This window comes from Malus sylvestris, chromosome 15, assembly GCF_916048215.2.
Source record: "Malus sylvestris chromosome 15, drMalSylv7.2, whole genome shotgun sequence".
In the NCBI taxonomy this organism is placed as follows: Eukaryota; Viridiplantae; Streptophyta; class Magnoliopsida; order Rosales; family Rosaceae; genus Malus; species Malus sylvestris.
In genome coordinates this window covers 8,578,604-8,599,480 of record NC_062274.1, presented here as the reverse complement: position 1 = coordinate 8,599,480, position 20,877 = coordinate 8,578,604, and the positions used below count along the sequence as shown (strand labels likewise).

At 37.5% G+C, this 20,877-nt stretch overlaps 2 protein-coding genes, 2 long non-coding RNA genes and 1 pseudogene across 10 annotated transcripts in view; 1 reads left to right on the top strand and 4 right to left on the bottom strand.

The window, feature by feature from the left end:
* The window catches only part of LOC126603271 (UPF0481 protein At3g47200-like), a 92,535-nt gene extending 76,496 nt beyond the window's left edge, over positions 1-16,039 (top strand). For 3 of the 6 annotated variants that reach the window (XM_050270074.1, XM_050270072.1, XM_050270071.1), the window contains exon 4: positions 10,899-11,201. In XM_050270074.1, coding sequence (XP_050126031.1) covers positions 10,899-11,040 — 142 coding nt within the window. In that variant the 3' untranslated portion in view covers positions 11,041-11,201. Of the gene's footprint in view, positions 1-7,185; positions 7,228-9,695; positions 11,202-15,955 lie in introns of those variants that run through there. The other 3 variants (XM_050270078.1, XM_050270080.1, XM_050270079.1) reach the window with 3 other exon arrangements.
* Positions 721-2,080, bottom strand: LOC126603276 (uncharacterized; annotated as a pseudogene).
* On the bottom strand, positions 8,051-9,266 carry LOC126603289 (uncharacterized). The gene is made up of 2 exons (XR_007616232.1): positions 8,808-9,266; positions 8,051-8,371 (listed from the first exon to the last, which is right to left on the bottom strand). It is a non-coding gene; the product is annotated as an uncharacterized LOC126603289 (long non-coding RNA).
* LOC126603284 (uncharacterized) lies at positions 12,002-14,228 on the bottom strand. Its single transcript, XR_007616226.1, has 2 exons — positions 13,833-14,228; positions 12,002-12,230 (listed from the first exon to the last, which is right to left on the bottom strand). It is a non-coding gene; the product is annotated as an uncharacterized LOC126603284 (long non-coding RNA).
* A 311-nt stretch (positions 16,040-16,350) lies between the features above and the next one.
* Positions 16,351-19,490, bottom strand: LOC126603267 (G-type lectin S-receptor-like serine/threonine-protein kinase SD2-5). 2 transcript variants are annotated; one of them, XM_050270057.1, is made up of 2 exons: positions 19,270-19,490; positions 16,351-18,991 (listed from the first exon to the last, which is right to left on the bottom strand). In XM_050270057.1, exon 2 carries the CDS (start codon positions 18,984-18,986, stop codon positions 16,566-16,568), a length of 2,421 nt encoding a protein of 806 aa, XP_050126014.1. In that variant the 5' UTR covers positions 18,987-18,991; positions 19,270-19,490; the 3' UTR covers positions 16,351-16,565. The 2 variants fall into 2 exon arrangements, with proteins under 2 accessions (XP_050126014.1, XP_050126015.1); XM_050270058.1 differs by having other exon boundaries at positions 16,351-18,988.
* Positions 19,491-20,877: the final 1,387 nt, after the last annotated feature.

Here is a 20,877-nt window from a genome sequence, read left to right as displayed (position 1 = left end):
GGAGTGCAAGGAACTGTCCAATGTGTGCCTTGTTTTCCTTGGTTCTGCACTTAGTCTCAAAGTGACAAGTTACTTGAAAGGTATGATTGCATACTTTAGTGGACTCAAGTGATCACCATATATATTTATCTCGTTAAGGTATTCTCATTGACATTCAAGTGGGAGAATGTAAAACCATTTTGTGAATGACAATGATTATGTCGAGAATAATTGAGGGAATATTGACTTGGCAATCAAGTTAATGAAATCTCTAGGACTCTCGGTGCCTTAAGGAAATAAACATATTGGAGTCCTAATTACATGCAATCAATTAAGGGCCTTTATTAAATAAATACAAGGAATAAGAGTCATGATGGGACTATAATTGATGAGATATGATTTGGGTTGATATCCTTTCCGATAATAGGGAGGAATTGATTGAAACCCTAGCTATATAACCTAGGAGCAGTCCCTGCTTCCATACCGATAGAAACTCACGAAAACTATAAGCCTATTTCGATAGTAGAGTTCATTCAGAGGTACTGGAAGTAGAAGACTACTTCTACTTTGTTCGCAAGGATCAAAGGCTTCACCTTCATAACCATGTCTTCCGAATTCTACAGATAAGTTCAATATAATTAGTCGATCTCTATTTCATATTGATTTTGATTTATTCGTGATCCTAATGTCTTGTTGTTGTGATTTCAGATTATGTCTTACATCCAGAACTTAGATGCAGACTTTTAGGCTGAAGAAAAACAGAAAAGTGATTTCTAGCTTGCATACGTATAAGAAGCTCCCTACGGCTTTCAACTCATGCCTAAAAGCACTTTAATTCAGTCTGACTAAAAGCGCTCCTTGTGTCACTTTTAACTTGGAAAATGCTGGGTGGCTGCCTTCAAATCTTCAATAATAGAGCTCGCTTACAAGTTCTTACAGGAGACGGTGCGTTTACAGCGGATAGAAGACAATTCGGAGAAAACTATTTCTTCTAGTTCGCAAGTAGAACATTACATCTACCCAGACTTGCCATCTTTGAAGACAACATTGAGGTGTTTACTCTGATTAACAACCTTGGCAAAGCCCAAGAGCCCTGGGGTCCAAACCCTATCCTCCTCGTCTGAAGTCACAAACCTTCCCATGCACAAGCAGAAACCATTCTCACTAGCACAGCTATAAACCCCATCGCGTACATCCACTTCAATATCTCTAATCCACTTCTATCAGTCAGCACATCCTGGACTTGAGACAGCCCCTCTTTCATGACCTCAAGCTTTGCTACGGAAACGAGTAACTCCCTTTCATTTTTCAACCAATCAATGAGGTCGTTGAACATATCAAGAACCTCTTCCCATTTTTGCAAACCAGAAGAGTCAATAACTTTTGCAGGCGCAAGGCGTGTCCATGAAGAGGAGTCGTACTCATATGCAACAGATGTGGATGTGTCAGCCAAGAACTTTAGACAGCTAGAAACTATCTGCTGTCCCATCTTCGTCCGTTTACTTGGGCACCGATAATCCAAACAATCCAGCTCGGATTTCAATCCATTGAGTACCTCCTCAAGTGTGCCACTCCATATGCGGTGTTGTGCGACCTGTGGGGATATTTTGACACGCACTGACAGCCTTTGTTGGGCAGAGATGTTGAGAAAGCCACCTACTGTGGAGAGTGATTTCACAATGACGGGCTCCCTTTCACCAGGTGTACCAAAACACACAAACGGGTTATAGTCTTATAGATTCTACACCTCCCTAAATGCCGCCACATTATTCTTCAGCGCTTTCTGTACCAATGGAGCTCCAATAAATACCGTGGCAGGTGACTTAAAAGTAAGCATTCTGTGTTCAACACGGTCGTCAATGATAATCGAACCATCACTGATATTAACTAGCCTTCCATCAATCAAATCGACATTTTTCAACAATTGGGTTAATTTCGTCAACTTGGGGAATGCCTTCTGATACCACTCTGGTGGCAAATGCTCTTCACCAAACTCCTCCGAGAAATGATACGGCATCGCATTCAAATGCAAAGCTCCGTTTCGCTTGGCCATTAGATGCTTTGCGCCCTAGATAACCTTCTCTATATGTCTACAGGCCATTGTTCGCTAGGGAAAAAAAATAAAAACCCTCCAAATTACCCTTCAATTCGGCACTGCGAAAATAGAATTGCAACAGTAAGAGGACCATGACTTAATTGATACAATACATCAAACAGACGGCGTGCAAGTTGTTATCTTTATTATCTTTGTTGATGCACAAAATCCGGAAGATCTTGGACCAACGTAAATCCGACTGTGAATCACACAAACGCATAATAATACAAAGATGTATCGTGGTTCATCCCAATGCTTGGGCTACATCCACACTGCCAATGATTGGGTTACATCCACACTGGTGTTGATTCCATTTCACTGTATGAATGTATGGATTACAATAGATCGGCAAGGGAGCTCTCTGTGGATGTAGCCCTTGCCATTTTGCTCTCTATTTGGCTAAGAGGGTATTGCCCTCTATATTGTTGTGAGGCTATCTGGATGTGAGGCCTTGTTTTTCTCCCCTAATGAAGGTGAGGAGGATCCCTTTTATAGAGTAAGGGCTTTCTCCTCTTTTACATAAATCATGAGTTTAGGAATGAGGTCTAAAGACGAGGCCCAATATATGGTACCAACAATCTTCACATAAGAAACACCCTCCAAATTATCCAACAAGAAATCTTGTTGGATCCACCACCATTGAGAATTGGCTTTTATTGGACATGAATTGTAGGCAATGATGACAAACCAACCCAATGCGAAGTATAAATGTGAATTTTTTTCGAGACGAAAATAAAAGTTACAAAGAGAAGGCGCAAGGGCAAGAAGATCTCGCCTGGGATGGAAGATGTGGCAGAAGCAGGTGTTCTGGAAATCACAAGCATGCTTCTGAATATTAAACACCAACGTTACTTGCATTCCAAAATATGTTATAATGCACACTTTTTTTTTCTTATTTTTCGCTTCGTAGATTGGTTAATGATGATTTTTTTAGAGTGTTAATAACAGTTTCTTTCGCATCACATAAAAAGAAGGGTAAACAAAATTGAATATTCTTTAATATAAGTCCATTTTTTGTATGCCTTATTAGAAATAGTCCACTTTATTAAAACATGTATGATGATTGTAATTCAACTTTATTTTATTGTAACCTTTTTATCAAATTAATTTTTTGATTAAATTAATAAAATAAGTAACGTTATTCCTTGATTGTAGGAATACTCATGCTTATTGTTTCTAATCTTTGGACCGATTCAAAATAGAAGAAACAGAAGAAAAGAGGGATGCATATTTTGTTTCTTGAAGATTTTAGTTTTTTATGTTTGAATGGTAGTTTGTATGCCTCTGTTCTATAATTAATGGCCTCATAGGTCATGGCCCTCAATTATATACGTCCACTAAATGAAAGTTCCTCCATCTCCACGTGAATGGACCATTATTGCCAGATGACGTAATCTTGATGATGTCATTTTGTTATTGATTGTTAAAGCCCAAAATAAAGATCTTCCAACACGTATAGTTTTCCAACCACTCGATGAATTCACGGATTGGTTACTTGTATGAATATCACTTTCCATCAATTTGTACACAACTTGGGAACTGGTTGACTGTTTGTAATTTGGTTGAATTAATCTAACGCTAGCAGTACTACGTTAAATTATAGAAAATATCAACCTTCAATATCGATATCATTAGTGGTTGCTTTTGATGGAAGTTTGCTAAAAAATGTGGACATTTAGAATGAAAATTTAGGAAGTATCATTTGGGAGTTCGTCGATATTTAACCTATATGACGAAAATACCGATAAAAACTGTCGATTTTATTTAAGAATTTCTCTAATATCTTCTGAAGTTTATACTTCATTCCCCTTCCGTATCTTTTTCTAATTTTTATATCGAAGAAATTTCAAACACTGAATAATAAATGTGGAGGATAGGAAACGCCTAAAGTACCCTTGCTTACGTAGTTGGCTTTGCAGGCCAAATTGAGGTTGCTCGTTCATTCCACCACAAACATTGGCCAGGGGTGAATCAAGCCCATCTTGCAGCAATTATTATATGTATAAGTGAAGGAATTTTGTCTTCTTCTATAAGTTATGAGGAAGCTAATAAATGGAGCACAGTAAGTGAGATAAATCTGGCTAACACAATATCGAGACTTTCCAAATTTACGTTCTGTCAGACTGTGACCACATTAATTGAAGAAGTAGTATCAACCACTTTTGTTTATAGTTAAGGAAAGACAAGGATAGGTAGCAAGATGATCAATCACGACATTAATTGAATATGGCCTTTAAACCTGTTCTGCAAACACATATTGAAGAAGAAATGCTTATATATAGGCAGCCTATCATCGTGCTACTGTTATAAGAAAGTTTATTTTTAATCTACCAGATGAGCAAGTAATATGTATTGAGTTTTCTTATTCATCTACAAGAGGTAAATCAACCTGCAAACTTGCTTGTTTTCCTGTATACAAAACAGGTGCGAATTCGCTACATTTTTTATTTATTTTTTTAATTTTAGATGAGAAGTATTGTTATTAATACTTCAACAAATTATCATGCACACATTCTCAAAATAATAATTTCCCTTCAAAATGAGTCAGACAACATATTTTTAGTACCAATAATAACTCACTTTTTAATTTATAATCTTTCGTCTGGCTTTTTTCTTCTCCATTGCTATGTTTGCACATATCCATCAGTTTGAAACTTTGTGTCATATTTACTCCTTAAGGGAATGATGTAGCTTCTTCTTAATATCTTTGACTTGAATGGTTTGGCTGTGTATATATGTTTAAGTTTCATAAGTCTCCACTACTAAGTATAACTATGCACTGATAATGTCTTCAATTAACCATTAGGCCTAATATATGGATAGTATCTTCTTTTCTTTTTATTTTATTTTTATTTTTATTTTTATTTTTTTGCTGAATTTCGTATTATATATATATATTGTTTTCTTTTTAGACCATTTCCAACCCTTAGAGTAAAACCTAAAATTTTTAGCAACGAAAATTTAGGTTTTAATCCAGAAACAGCTTTTTATACTCCAACACTTTTGGCCTAAAATTTTAGACCCAGATTATTAAAGAATGAATTTAGGTTTTTTTTTTAAATTAACTTTAAAAAAAATTATGTAGACTATCCTAAATTTATTTTATGAACATTTTAACCTAAAAATATTTAAATTCCGATACATATTGAAAAATCACTAAATTGACACATGAAACTCATGAAACACTATGGAAGAATATGAAACACATGATAGAGATTTGTGTGGATGTTTTGGAAATGGGAAGAAATGGTTTTGGAAGATGGTAGAAAGAAAAATTGGAAGAATTGTAGGAGAAAAGTGAGTTTTGTGTGATGTTTGAACAAATACATATGTATTTATAGAGTTTTTGGGTGAATTTTGAGTTAAATAATGTTTTTTAATTATTTTAGCCGTTGGATTTAAATTTTGGCCGTTAGATCTTTTTTTTACCATTAGATTTGATTATATTCGACCTCAGCCGTTGAATTGAATAAATATATAAATATAAAACTAAAAATTAAATCAATTAAAATGGATCGTTGGATCTCCAAGAATCATTTGAATTATGCTCGTGGGATCACCAAAAAAAGCCGTTGGACTCATGTCATGGGCCGACAGTAGCCCGACATCCCCACGTGGGTTGGCTAGCGAAGTTGAGGCGGGTTGGGTGAGTGCACGTGTGCTGGGCCATGGGCGCATCTGGGCTGGGCGAGTCCAGTCCACTCCCATTGTTCCACTCTCACACGTGGGGCCCACCACTAATTTTGGGTTAAATCTTGGGGGGAATTGATGTTTTTTTTTTTTTAGTTCTAACACTTAATCTATTTTAGCACAAGGGTTGGAATGAAATGGTGGGAATAGAGGGGAAAATTTGAAACTTACTCCGAGGGTTGGAGTTGGTTTTAAAGTTTAAAATGACCCCACTTTGTTAGCATTTATTACCCCCCACCATCTTCCTTTTTGTTCACTTTTTGACATTTTTGTCTTTTGTATTAGTATTTTTTTTCTTCTCATATACAAGATAGATAAGCATTTTTTGTTTTTGTTTTTATAGTAAACCTAATATAAGTTCAATTTTGTGAGCCATAATTAGAAATCGTCCACTTTAAGTTTTTGTTGAGATAGGTCCGATGGATTACATGTTAGTTTATTTTTATTTTCATACCAAATATACCCTAAAATTTATAAATTGTAGTAAATATGTAAATACACATAATACCTTAATTATAGGATTAATTGTTTTATAAAATTTACTGTCACATCCAAGCCCGCGCCCCCACCACATCCCAGGGATTGACTCCGCCGTAGCACGATATTGTCAGCTTTGGGCCCCGACCACGCCCTCACGGTTATGTTTCTAGGAACTCACACGAGAAATTCTCAGTGGGTCACCCATCATGGGAATACTCTCGCTCGAACTCGCTTAACTTCGAAGTTCCGATGAAACTCGAAGCCAGTGAGCTCCTAAAAGATGTGAGATCTTACAATCCACCCCCTTTAGGGGCCCGACGTCCTCGTCGGCACACCTCCGGCTAGGAATTGGTTTTGATACCAAATTGTCACATCTCGGCCCGGGCCCCCACCACATCCCGGGCTCCACTCCACCGTAGCACGATTTTGTCCACTTTGGGCCTCGACCATGCCCTCACTAGGGATTGGCTCTGATACAAAATTGTCATATCCCAGCCCGGGCCCCCACCAACATCTCGGGCTCGACTCCGCCGTAGCACGATATTGTCCGCTTTGGGCCCCGACCACACCCTCACGATTTTGTTTCTGGGAACTCACACGAGAAATTCCTAGTGGGTCACCCATCATACGTAGAAATCACTTCATAACATATATGTAAAGGGACCAGGATCCTCTCCTGAGCTAAGGATGAGGATCCTCCTCATCAATGAGTGTGGGCCGTTGGATGAAAATCCAACGGCTACAAACAGGGGGTCCCTTTAAAGTTATAATAATTGTAGCCGTTGGATTTTTCATCCAACGGCCCACATCCCTTGATGAGGAGGATCCTCATCCTTAGCTCATGAGAGGACCCTGGTCCCTTTACATATATGTTATGAAGTGATTTCTACGTACGCCTTTTCTTTCCTTACACACTCGTGTAATGTGTTTATTATTTCTAGTCTTTGAACGAATCAAAGGAGAAGAAACAAAACTAAACAGAGGTATGTATTCTTTGTTTCTGGAAGATTTTAATTTTATGTTTGAATGGTAGTATGCATTCCTCTGTTCTACAATTATTGGCCTCATGCCCCAAATTATATTGGCCTTTAAATGAAAGTTCGTCTATCTTCACGCGCCTGATGACGTAACCTTGTTGATGTCACTTTGCTATTGTTGTTGTCATCAGCCAAAGTTAAGAAGGATTCATGTTTGACATAAGAACGAATTGGTTTCTCGTATGAATATCACATTTCATCAATTTGTGCACTACTTGACCTAGTGATTTATGAAACTGGTTAACTATTATAGCATGATTACATTATTCTTCTACATCCTCCGTTAATGTATGTTATTTGATATTTTCAATTCATTTGATCATCTTCAATGATGCAACTTTCATTTTAATATCTTTGAGTTGTATAGTTTGATTGTGTATATATGTTTCAATTTTTTAAGTGTCTATTATTAAGTACAACCTGCACTAATATTTTCTTTAATTAACCACTTAAGTCTAATATATAAATGGTATCTGGCTCAATGAACCTCAACTACAGAGTTCTATCATCAAAAGACTCCATGTAATTAGGAGTGAATTACTTATTTTTAATTTTTAAATTATTAGTATACTTTCCCAATGTGAAATGCCTCTCCACATTAGGGTTGGGCACAGGCTGAGCTGGGCCCAAATTTGAAGGGACCGAACCAGACCAGCATTTAAAAGAAAAGGGTCGGGCTGGGTACAACAAATTTCAATACAGGAACCGGACCTAACATGGTCCGTTTGAAACGGGCCGGGTCCACGGGTCCTTTTTTTTCGGGAGGGGGAAAAAACTGAATTTTTATACAGATTCACATATTGAAGTTGCAGTTGCACAGATTCACAGCTTAGTCAGAATAATTACATCACATAGCAGCACATCAGCAGCTGCACAGATTGAAGGAAAAAAAAAACAGCAACACAGCTGATTTTCTACATTAGCACATACAAATAACACCACAGAAAGCGATTCAGCTGTAGTTTCAATTCCTACCGACCTCATTCTACCAAACAACTCAAAGGTTTCTTCATGGCGGCCACAACGAGCATGACTTGACAATAATGATGTCCAAGTCACAGGGTTCGGCACAAACCCTTCTAAATTCATCCTGATAAACATCGCAGTCATAATTAAAGGCATAGCTAGAGACCATAGTATAACATGACCAATTTTCCCGTACATTACCAACAAGTTGTTGACAACATGAAGATGATTCTGAAAACCCATATGTATAACATGACCATGCACACTCCCTAATAACCAAAGGAAATGTAAACCCATCTCCCCAAACCCCCAGTTTACGCATTTTGTCATATAGTTGGAGTACTTCTTCATAAAACCCATGAGAGACATACAAATCCAATTTACACTCAAATCCAGTTTACATAATCTAATTAAAAATACCCAACAGAATATTCAAATTCAATTAAACAAAAGATTTGAAATTGGAACAGAATAAAAGTCAAGATTCAAGAACCCAACAAAATCCCTAAATCCCTAAATCCTAATATAATTTTCAATCCTAAATCCCTAAAACATAATACCTTGAAATTGAAAAAGACAGTTAGTAGAGCTCGGTTTCCATGCAAATCTGAGTCAAACAGAGGAGATGACTGATTCATTGTTTCGAGTTGTTCGACTTCACCCATCCCGCCCTGCTTTGTATGTAAAATAATATGGACTCGCTTCGTACCCGTTCCAAACCATCAATACCCGCCCCTATCCACGGGCCCAGGACCCGTTTGCCCACCCCTACTCCACATCCTCTGATGTTGTATGGAGCCAACTTTACACACCAACCTCTATTTGGCTCCACTTGAGCAATCGGTGATGAATTAAAGGTTATGTCACAATCCCACGGCAATGTCACGTGAGCTTGGTTTGTTAAATCAATTAGTTTTGTTCTTTAGACACTTGCCTGGAGAGACATAAAATAATTTTTTTTTGCCTATAGAGACATGTTTTCGAATAATTGTATGGATGGACAATTCAATGATTTGTTAGTTATATTTGTTAGTTTATTGGGTTATCTTTTTTTTCTTTGTTGCCAAAATATCAAAATACTAAAAATAAAAATAAAAATAAACTCCTTCAGTTCCATGTGGGACATGACAACTGTATGAAAAAACTACAAGAATACAAGTTTATGACTTATTATTTGCAGATACTACTATTTTGCTCTATATTTTTCTCTCATCCCACATTGATTAAAACCAAATATAAGAAGGTGGATAGAAGAAATTAATCCAATTTCACTAAACGCGCTCCTCACAAATATATAAAACAAAATTTAACTTTTTCGGGTGTACGTATTTGCATTTCTTGGATTAATAATTTTCTCTATTATCTAGATTGGATTTGATTGTTGTCATGTTTTCTCAATGCTTGGATTAATTTCTCTGTTAGCGAAGAATTGTTTATTGATGTGTCAGTGATCATCATCTTGTTGTCAGCAATTACGATTTGCAACAACAAACACATCAGCATTAAATGGAAGAAATCAGCGAAGATCCAGATGACATCGAAAACCCTTGCATTCCGTTAGCAAATTCAATGAGTGAGGAGTTAGAGGGCTTGCCTCCCTTGTCCAATTTGGGTTGTATCTTCAGAATTCCTGAAGAACTACGGCGTGTAAATGAAAAGGCCTACACACCTCAAGTAGTCTCTATAGGTCCGCTTCACCACGGCAAGGAAGGCTTAAAAGACATGGAAGAACACAAGAGGAGGTATCTGCGGTATTTTTTGGATCGGACAAAGGTCCCCTTGGCAGATTATGTAACGAAAATAAAGGGCAGGGAAGCGGAATTGCGCAGTTGCTATGCGCAGACCATTGAGTTGAGCAGTGATGAATTTGTAAGAATCATTCTTGTGGATGCCGCGTTCATCATTGAGTTCTTATTGAGGTTCTTGGATCCGATCAAGCGGGATAGCAATGACCGCATCTTTCACAAACCATGGTTGGTAAATTCTGTATTACCTGACTTGCTTTTGCTTGAAAATCAGCTGCCTTTTTTCGTTCTTGAGGATCTCTTTGCCGCCGAGGAGAAGCCTTCAGTATTTGACCTCTCCTGCCAGTTCTGCAACGAATCAACGAGTTCATACGTGCAAAGAGACAATTCGAAATCTTCCCCTAGTTTAAAAGTAGATCATTTTGTTGATTTGATTAGAGCTTTAAATCTACCAACGGATGAGGAAGAGAGGGACAATCGAGGGTCGGTCAAAACTCTAGCTGTACCCAGCATGACGAAACTACACCAGGCTGGCATCAAGTTTAAGAAGCGATCAAACAAGAATCTATTTGCTATGTGTTTTAAAGACGGGATTTTGGAAATTCCAAATCTAATGATCGATGATAACACGGAGCTTGTACTCCGAAACCTTATTGCCTTTGAGCAATTCCGTTGCACTGAAAAAACCCGCCACTTAATTGACTATATCATCCTCATGGATTCTTTTGTCAACACCCCAAATGATGTGGAATTGCTTGTCAGGAATGGAATTGTTGAAACCATGCTTGGTGACAACAGTGAGGTGTCTACTCTGATTAACAGCCTTGGCAAAGGGGTTGTGTTTGAAAGAAAACATTTCTATTATGCTAAGCTTACAGAGGGCCTCAACAAGTACTACAATAAGAGGTGGAACAAATGGAAGGCAGATCTGAAACAAAAATATTTCTACTCACCTTGGACAACTATTTCTGTATTTGCTGCTACTTTGATCATCATGCTCACTTTCATACAAACGGTGTGTTCTTTTTCCCAATGCGCTCAACGCTAAGTTTCCTACTTAATTTCTCCCTCTTCTTTCCCATTTAATTTCTAGCGTGCATTATATGTACATGTTAATTTGCAGTTGCTTGTCTATGTATGAAATTTAAATAATATGTCTCCTTTGTACTTAAAATAAAATAAAATAAATAAATACTATGTTGAGGAAAAGTTTCATTGTAGCTTTTCACCGTAGGAAAGGTCACAGTGAGATTCATGAGTTTCATTTGACTGCTCATCAATTTTTAATGTAGTGCTCACCAATTTTAAATTCAGGCATCCCAAGTGACCAAATCTTATTGAAAAACCCAACCTAAATTATATATTAACACAAAAAGTAGGAAAGCTCACAAAATTTTGTTCTTTCCTTTAATTTCCCTATTCTTTCCTTTATCGCATTCTCCCTTCAAATACCTCCCAACCTTAATTTCGGTTCTCAAAAGTTTGTATATTTTTCCCTTCATATAGACTTAACTAGCAATTTAGCCAGCGCAATGCCGCGGATTTTAAAACAGATTAAATGTGTGAAATATAGTAAATATATCAAAATCTATTACATATGTTCAATAAGGAAAAAAAAAGATGTCTGTAGAATATTTTACATAGAAAAGGTATCTTGGTTACTTTTGACGTGGTTCTCTATTGCTTCCAAGTATTTCACTCTTCTTTCTTCTTCGTTTTTTCTTCTTCGTTTTCCTGTAAATGGGGTGTACATTTTTTAATATTACACCTTTCAAGTTCATATTATAACCCAAACAATGAATCAAGCAAAAACCACAACTTGGTGCCATCAACAAACAAACAAAAGGAAACCCAATTAAACCCACATCTTAGGTCAGGATTGTCAAATAATTTATAAATCGTCTATTTTATCACCAACATTACTTGTTTGAAATTTCATTTATTACATGTACGACTATATGCAATCCAAATCAGATTGTGATTTGGAAAATATCTGGATTCTTAAAAAGTTAAAGCAAAATATTTGCATTTAATTACCAACTAATCAACTATATGACAACAAATCAAAACAAATTACCAATTTTAATCAACTCAAATTTTGAATTCCATAAAAAAGATAATCAAAAGTAAATTCAGCAAAAGATGCTTATTAAAATTGTAAGTGAAACAGTTAGAGCAGTAAGCATAACACACCGGTCTGAGTTCTACCAATATCTTTTGAACCTTGACCGCTCTAACCTGCAACAAAACCAATTAACCAATAAAAAATCACCCAAAAAAAAAAGAACCCAAATTCCACAATAAGCAAAAACAGTGAGAAAAATAGTGGATTCATTGAAGCCGTGGATTACGAAGTGAGTAGTAAGGATATCTTATGTCCTAGGAAGCTGCAAACTTAAGCACCAGACCAACGAAATGAAAAGACCAGACACCTCCAACATTTCCACTATTTTGCTGCTTGAAAAGGGAAGGGAAGGATGGTATGCACCAAGTTATATAAATTAAGATTAGGGTTGAAGGTGACTGGCTGTACAAATGTTTCTCCCCCTCCAGATATATAATTCTGGCAAATGTTCAACAAAAATATATGATGAACTCATAACCCAAACATATCTAATACCATCATGAGATGAAAGAACAGAAAAGAAAATGTATATTTCATAAGATTTTGGTGGCTTCTGTTCTACATTACTGGATAATTGTGAAGAATTTCAAAGGTTTGTAACATTCCATAGTCGTGAGGGTTTCTTGATTTTCAACAATTGGTACATGAAGTTTTTTTCGTCCCAGAATCATAATTAAAGTGTTAATTTTGGAACAGTCTCATACATCCGTTAGTCTGGCTGTTAAGTCTTCCGTTAATTGATGACGTGGCGTTTATGTGGACAATGACTGGACGCCACATGTCATTAAGGGTCCATGTGGAAATTCAAAATTCAAAATTCAAAAAAAATAATTATTTAAAGAAAAGTTATTAAAAAAAAAAAAAAAAAAAAGCAAAACCCAGATCATCTTCCCCAAATCCCGCCCCGGTGCCCACCCTCCCACCCCCATCACCTGCAACCACTTCCCTCCCCAAATCATATACAACTTTGATTGAGATCTGCTGATGAATTATATGCACAAAAGGGTACTCTTAATAAAGAGTAATGAAAAACATGTATTAATATTCTGGGAATTTGTCGAAGATCAAAATTCGAATTAAATATCAAGCAAGAAGAACAACTTTATCAACTGCTTTAATATGAACCAAAAGCACTTTCTGCTTTCAGCATGATCTGGAAGTTGCAATGCTATCTATGAAGCGTTTGAAACTCGTATTACAGGGTCCAAAATGAATTTAACTATTAAAATACAGATCTTTTGGGGATAGTTTTCCGCCATGCTTCCATAGAAATGAAAACTCAGAGCTTCTATTTGAAGCTAGTTAAAGTTAAAGAGATTATCATAATTCATTCAAATCTTTTAGTCCACGATCAAAAGAGCAAACCAACCCTTCATAGATTTTTAGGCAACATTCAATAATAAATAAAATTAAGAGGAAACCAAATAAAATACATTGGAGATTTTTAAGAACCAAAAACTCTGCAATCAAACAAAATATAATCTACACAAAGTGTAGAGAGAGAGAGAAAGAGGAGAGTGAGGGGGCTTACCATCCTTCAAGGCAACCATAACTTTCAGATAAAATCACACAAAAAAAAGTTACAAATTTAACGAAAACTTGTGCACAACCCAGAAATTTAAAGGAAAAAAATCCACGAAAAATTAACTAAAACCCAATTATATTAAATCAAAAAATTGAAGCAGATCTTTGAGTGCAATAGATGCAGAAGGTACCTGAGGTTCTGAGGAATAGCTTGAGACCAACCTCGACGCCGATCTTCGCCGGAATCGTCACAAAAATGTCGGAAAACTCTGAGGAGTTTTCGAAAATCCTCGTCGAAACCCTAACGAATCGAGGCATGCGACTGGTTTTCTTGTTCCTAAGATGAAAGGGAGACGATTGGTGAAACGGTGAGGTCCGATTCGTCGGCTTTCGAACGGAAATATCTGGCCGTCGTCATTAGCTGAGGAACGGAGATAGGAGAAGGGAGAACGAAGGAAAGAAAAATATATAATATTCAGTAATATATACTTTGTAAAAATGATGGCATACCTGTAATAACTCAAACTTAACATGGGTAAATAGAAAATGAGCATCACAGAGTTACACCAGGCAGTAGTCAAGTTTAAAGTGGGATCAGCCAAAAAATAGCTTTTCATTCAGAGGTTCTTCAGTGTGACCGTCACATTAGATAGTATACCACGTGTTCCTATATAAATGATGGATTATGTGTGTTAAAAGGATATTCCACCAGTCCATTTCACTACAGCTTCCCACCAAAAAGTCCATGCCAGCATGAGAGCCCACAATGTCACCATACACCTACAAGATCACACTCATATTGGTTCATTTCTCCTCTTAAATATCCCAGGCTATGAACTGATTTTGGATGCTGAATGGCTCGAGTCACTCGGGTACATTGGGTGGCATTTCAGAAACAAAACAATGCTTTTCACAATGAATGACAAAACCTATACCCTACAAGGCCTCATTACAGCCCAACCCTCATTGCACCCATGCAACCTAGCCCAATTTAAACCTCAATATTCCCCACCTCCACTTACAGCCGATTATCCCACCAACAACTCCCATTTTTCTCCACCGCCCACGTCTCCTCCTAACAACCTCACTACCCCACCACAGTCTTGTCCAACGACAATGATTACCACACCACACCTTTTTCCCACCGACACCTCTTTTTTTAGGACAAGGATTGTCTACCCTCTTATTTTTGGTGCCCTTCCATGCCCTCCTGTTTGTGTGGTCACGGTTAAGCCACGTCAACATTTTATATTACTATTTACTTTTATCTTATTATTTCTATAAAAAAATAATATAAAATATTAACGTGGTTTAATCGTGATCACACAAAACAGGAGGGCATGGAAGGGCACCAAAAATAAGAGGGTAGACAATCCTTGTCCCTTTTTTAACCCACCCACTAATATCCATCCCGCAATACTATTCCTTTTATCAATACTCCCGCCTTTTCACCACTCTTCTCAGACTCCCACCTCAGAGTCAAGTCAACCATAAAATACCCCTGCTTCCCAATACATAACCCATCAACGTACGCCCATATCGTTACCCACTCTCAGAAAGCAGAAAGAACTTCTCGACTCTGGAGTCATTCGCAATAGCAACAATCCATTTTCTTCCCCATTTCTCTTGGTCAAAAATAAAGGCAAGCTTGAAACAAAAGTATTTGAACACACGTTGGGCAATGATTTCTGTCTTTGCAGCTGGTTTTCTCATCGAACTCACTATCATACAAACAGCGTGTTCTATTATCTCTGTCATTAATTAAGTATCAATCCTTAATTCGCCATTTTTTCCCTATCCTTTACGTAGTATTTTCTTGTTTTATTTGTTTGTCTGGTTTGTCCCTAGTGAGATTCATCTTTGTATTGTAGACATTTGTAAACCCCGTTGCTAATAAGAGCTGTACGGTTTGTTTTAGGGTTTGTGCTTATTTCTGCTTAATTTCTCATCTATAAAGTATTCTGTCAAAAGAGTTGTTAGAATTTCACATGCAAGTAGCTAGACCCATTGCAAAAGAAACAACTATATATAGACAAACTTTCACATCAGTATGTATAATGCGAAAGCTTTCTTATGTACCGTACGTTCGCTTACGAAGATTTTCCTCTTGTTCCTGAAAATAATTAGCATTATATTTTCTACTCTTATGCATCTGACCACATGAAAAAACTTTAGTACAACAATAACGTTAGTGGGTTAGACAATTAGTTGTTAAGGTAAAGAGGAGTTGGTGAAGATCTAACCCACATAATTGTTGAAAATATGCTTGGTGACAAAAATGAGGTGTCTACTCTGGTTAACAACCTTGGCAAAGGTGTTGTGTTGGACAAAGAAAGATTTTATTTTGCTACTCTTCCAAAGGAGCTAAACAACTACTAACAAAAGCCGTGGAACAAATGGAAGGCAAATCTGAAGCAAAAATATTTCCACACGCCTTGGACAACTATTTCTGTCATTACCAATATTATTATCATCATACTCATACTAACGGTGTGTTCAATTATTTCCGATGTGCTCACAAAGCATCAACACTAAGTTAGGTACTCCTTAGTTTCCCATTTAATTCCTCCATCTTCTTTCCCATTTAATTTCTATTATGCACTATATGTACTTGTTAATTTGCAGTAGCTTGTCTATGCGTGAGATTAATGACCATATTGGTGTGCATATCTCAATTAGAGAAGTGCATGGTAAAATGTGGTCTCTTAATTCCTCAAAGCAAATCTCTAACCATGTGAGCAAAGTTAGATTTGTTGAATATGGAGCTACAGGTACAAATAATGAAATGCAATCTATGTGGCATAGGAAAAACACATCGTACAAGCGCCTAAACTAAAACATAGTATCTAAATACACTGGACTAGGCATTATTTTATCACTCATGTATGGAATATATCTTACACGTCTCTCATGTTCAACAAATTTTATCTTGGGCCTGAAAGGCACACTGCAGAATTGTTGTCTGATTTAAAGACGTCTGTATAAAGTTGAGATCCCCTTGCGGCGGAGGTTGGAGGCTGAGGAACAGGAAGGAGGCCTTCAAGCATCTGGACAACCTTAGTCATCGATGGTCTCAAAGACATATCTTCCTGTATGCACCATAGTGCAACCATAATGGCTGTCTCAACCCTCTTGTCGCCTTTATCTATCCCTAACTTTGTATCAACGATATCCTTCAGTTTTCCTTCTCCCAACATCTTGAAGGCATAGGATGGAAAATTTGACTCTTCAGAAGTTTCTGTCCGGTCATAGTTCTTTCTCCCACCAATGACCTCTAGCAACAGCATTCCATAGCTATACACATCGATCTTCTCTGATATAGGGGAGTTGTTGATCCACTCTGGTGCAAGGTAACCCCGGGTTCCTCTTAGTGTTGTGAAAACATGGCTCTGCCCCCTAGTCATTAGCTTTGCCAAACCAAAGTCAGCGACTTTGGCAAGGTAATTATCGTCTAGGAGAACATTTTCAGGTTTTATGTCACAGTGAACGATCTTTGAATCGCAATCTTCGTGGAGATAAGCTAGTCCTTTAGCTGTACACAATGCTATATTGAACCTTGTCTCCCAATCCAACAGGGATTCTTTGTTGTATTTTTTGAAAATCCATTTATCAAGAGAACCATTTGCCATGTAATCGTAAGCAAGAAGTCGATGGCTTCCTTCTGCGCAGAAGCCCCTGAGCCGAACCAAGTGCAGATGATGGATACTGCCAATGATGGTAACTTCAGCTTGAAACTCTTTCTGTCCCTGACCAATGCCTTCCAACTTCTTCACAGCAAGTCGAGTCCCATCTGGGAGAATCCCTTGGTAAACCGAGCCAAAACCTCCTTGCCCTAGCTTCACCGAGAAGTTATTAGTTGCAGTTTGAAGATCTTTGTAACTGAAACGGATGGGCTTCCCAGTCAAATTTTCAAAGAAATTTCCTTCTTCTGATGTCTCCGTAGGAGACTCTGGCGATTTTCTCTTCTTCCAGTAGTATCGGCATCCCATATAAAGTAAGCCACAAATAATTGCAAGTACGGTCGAGATGGCTATGATCACAACATAAGGGAAGCGCTTCTTGCTGCTTCTGCTCCCCCCGGTACCACTGCTTCCATCCCTCAAGACTTTAATATAAGAAACAAAGCCAGAGCCCTTGTCAGAATTTTGGAAGCTACCTAATTTGTCAAACAGAAAACAATTTCTTGTACTGTTTTGGAAGAACAGAGCAACACACGAACAGTTGCCAAGGCAAGACGTTTGGCAACCGTTCAAATCAGTTTTTGAAGAAGGTGGAATATATCCCAACGCAAAATAATAGAGCCCGTCCCCAGCATTTACAAGCTCTGTAGAACCCCTTGAAGGATCACATGAGGAGACAACCCCCGCCTTGCAATTACGACGCGAGCTGAGACCTGAAGGGCACTGGCAGTTCTTGTTACTAAAACACTCGAAGTATGAATCACAAGGTTCTGGTGTGCTGCACGAATCGCTTGGTATTTTTGTTCCTGAAGGATCAATTGACCCTCTAAGATTGTAGAAAGAGATAAATCCATCACTTCCTAAAACTGCAATCCATGTGGCATTTGAATCAATATTGCTTGAGAAAATAAATTGCCATAGCAACGCTTTGGACCGATCAAAGAACTTCCATGAATTTTCACTGATAGTAGCTGAAGTGACTACACCACCGTCTTTGTTGATTGTTTTACGGCTTTCTTTCTCCATAGACCAATACGGCTGTGGTGTTTGGTAACCTGCTGAAAGAACTAAGTCTCCAGACTTGATGTGAAGAATACAACTCAAGTTGTTGGAGCTAGGATTGCTTACCAGCTTCATTCCTTCCGTATATTCCTGGTTCCATAACAGGGTATCAGTTGGATGGCTAAAACTCTGCCAAACTACTCCACCGTCATCACCATGCAAAACCAAATTTCCAGAGTCCTGCAACTCTATTGCAGATACTCTTTTGCCACCAGTATCTGCAGACCAAACCACACCTCCGTCGCTTTGCAAGAACACACCACTCTTAGCATCAAACACAAATTTATCAGAATTTAAAACCGGGGAACCCCTATTCCCGGTCCAGACTACCCTCGAACTGTCCATGTGAACAATAACAAGCAGAAATAATCGATCTTGGGGACTAGTTTCGAATCTTTTGAAGCCAAAACCGAATTCGGACCGGTTAGACAAGAGAAACAACCCGCCATTATCGATCCAATTTATCTGGGCCCCTTGAAACGGCGGATTAATTGTGCCAAAATTTCGAACAAGAGCCAGGCAAGTTTCGGAAGCGAGAAGAATAACAGACAAAAATATGACGCCCGTGAAATGGTTCAAATGAATGAAGTTCCAATCTCCCATTGCTACTGCAAAATGTAGGTAGGATTAATTTTAAAGTTCGGAGATTGAAGAGCAACACAACTAATCAAATCACAGAATCTAGAAGGTTCAGAAACCGAATCTATCACATTCCCACTTTAAACATAATCCCCCCATTATTGTCCAAAAGGATTAAAGACATAACAAAAAAAATATTATTACAACACCAAAGAAAACATATAAACTTTGCATGCAACACTGAACTGAGAGAGAGAGAGAGAGAGAGAGAGAGAGAGAGAGGAGGGAGGAAGGGGGGGTGTTATACCAGTGAAAAGCAGCGGACAACTTTGAGCCGGAGGAAGGATCGAGAGACTTGACAATGCAATGGAAGAAACAGACCAACATTTCAAGTCTACAAAATGAAAAATGATACATTTTCAACTTTACAAGTCTAAACTGGACCATTGGACTCATACTTTTCTGCTGATATTATTATATGATTATGTCAATTTTGAAGAAAAAATATACATTTTACTGATCATTGTGTGTTTAATGGCGTTTAATCTTCCACTTTATTTTCTTTAGATTCTAGTGAGTTTACACGTTCAAACCTTACGAATGAGAGTTAAGTTTAGAATTAATTGAAAAAAACATCAATGATTATGTATGGACTAGGAATGTATGATGTCAATTGTGTGTCAAATTTATATAGTTGGAATTTTTCACTTTGTCAAGATTGGTGGTAGATGACTCAACATGATTGAAAAATGGGACAATTTATTGGTTTGGTTTGGACTCTGGTGAGAGAGGGGTCCTTAAAGTTTTTGTCAAGTGCCATATCATTTACGGTAGGCAGGATATGTTGAAGCAATGTCAACGGTGTGGGTCCCAAATCGAGGAGGGAGGAGTGCATTTTTGCATCCTACTCTCAAATATTGGTAATACTCATCACTCAACTTATTACCACTAAATGAGTTTAAGTTTTGAATTTTGTGTTTATCAACTACATATATTTTTAAAATTTAAATTCATGCAACAATGATAAATAGAGTAGTGAGCATCGACATCCCCTGAGAATGGTGATCAAAATATTCCATGTATCCAAGTGGGAGCATGTATCCTTACTCCATGTACAAAGGTCAAGATTCAACTTCCATGAGTTTTAAATACAATATGGCAGGTTTCCATTAGTATGTAAAGCATGTCTTTACTGCAAGTGTACGTTACAATTATAAAGAGAATAGTGAGCATGCCATCATTGGAGAATGGTGATCAAAATATTTCCTGTATCCAAGTGGGAGCATGTATCCTTACTCCAAGTACAAAGGTCAAGATTCAACTTCCATGAGTTTTAAATACAATATGGCAGGTTTCCATTAATATGGAAAGCATGTCTTTACTGCAAGCGCACGTTGCAAGTAGTAATCTTGCTGCCCTGGAAAAGTTTCTGTGACTCGTCTACCTACAAATGTGAAATGACATGATACCCTTTAGAGGGGTAAGTGTTGACCTGACCAATTATTTGTTGAACTCGAAGATACAAATGAATGGCGTATTTGATTCAAAATTATTTTAACATGCCTTAGGTCGATTATTTCTGTTGTTGGTGATGTTTCTCTCCTCATACTTACTCTCATACAAACAATGTGCTCTATTAAATCTGTCCCTTTAACTTTAAGCATGAACGACGACCATTTCATTTAAACTCTGTGCTTCAAAATAAATTATTTTGCAAGCTTCTATATATTCAGTTGCATCAATCTGATGTTCATGGATTTGTGTATTTTGCTCATATACGTGTAAGTCTACAGACAAAGAAGAGTGGTTGCATAGTGGTATCAAATTATGACCACTCCTGATGTGTTCTCATGTTCTTTTTTTGTGGAATATAATCTTTGCTGGTAAAGCTTGTTGCACATTTTATCAACGGCAT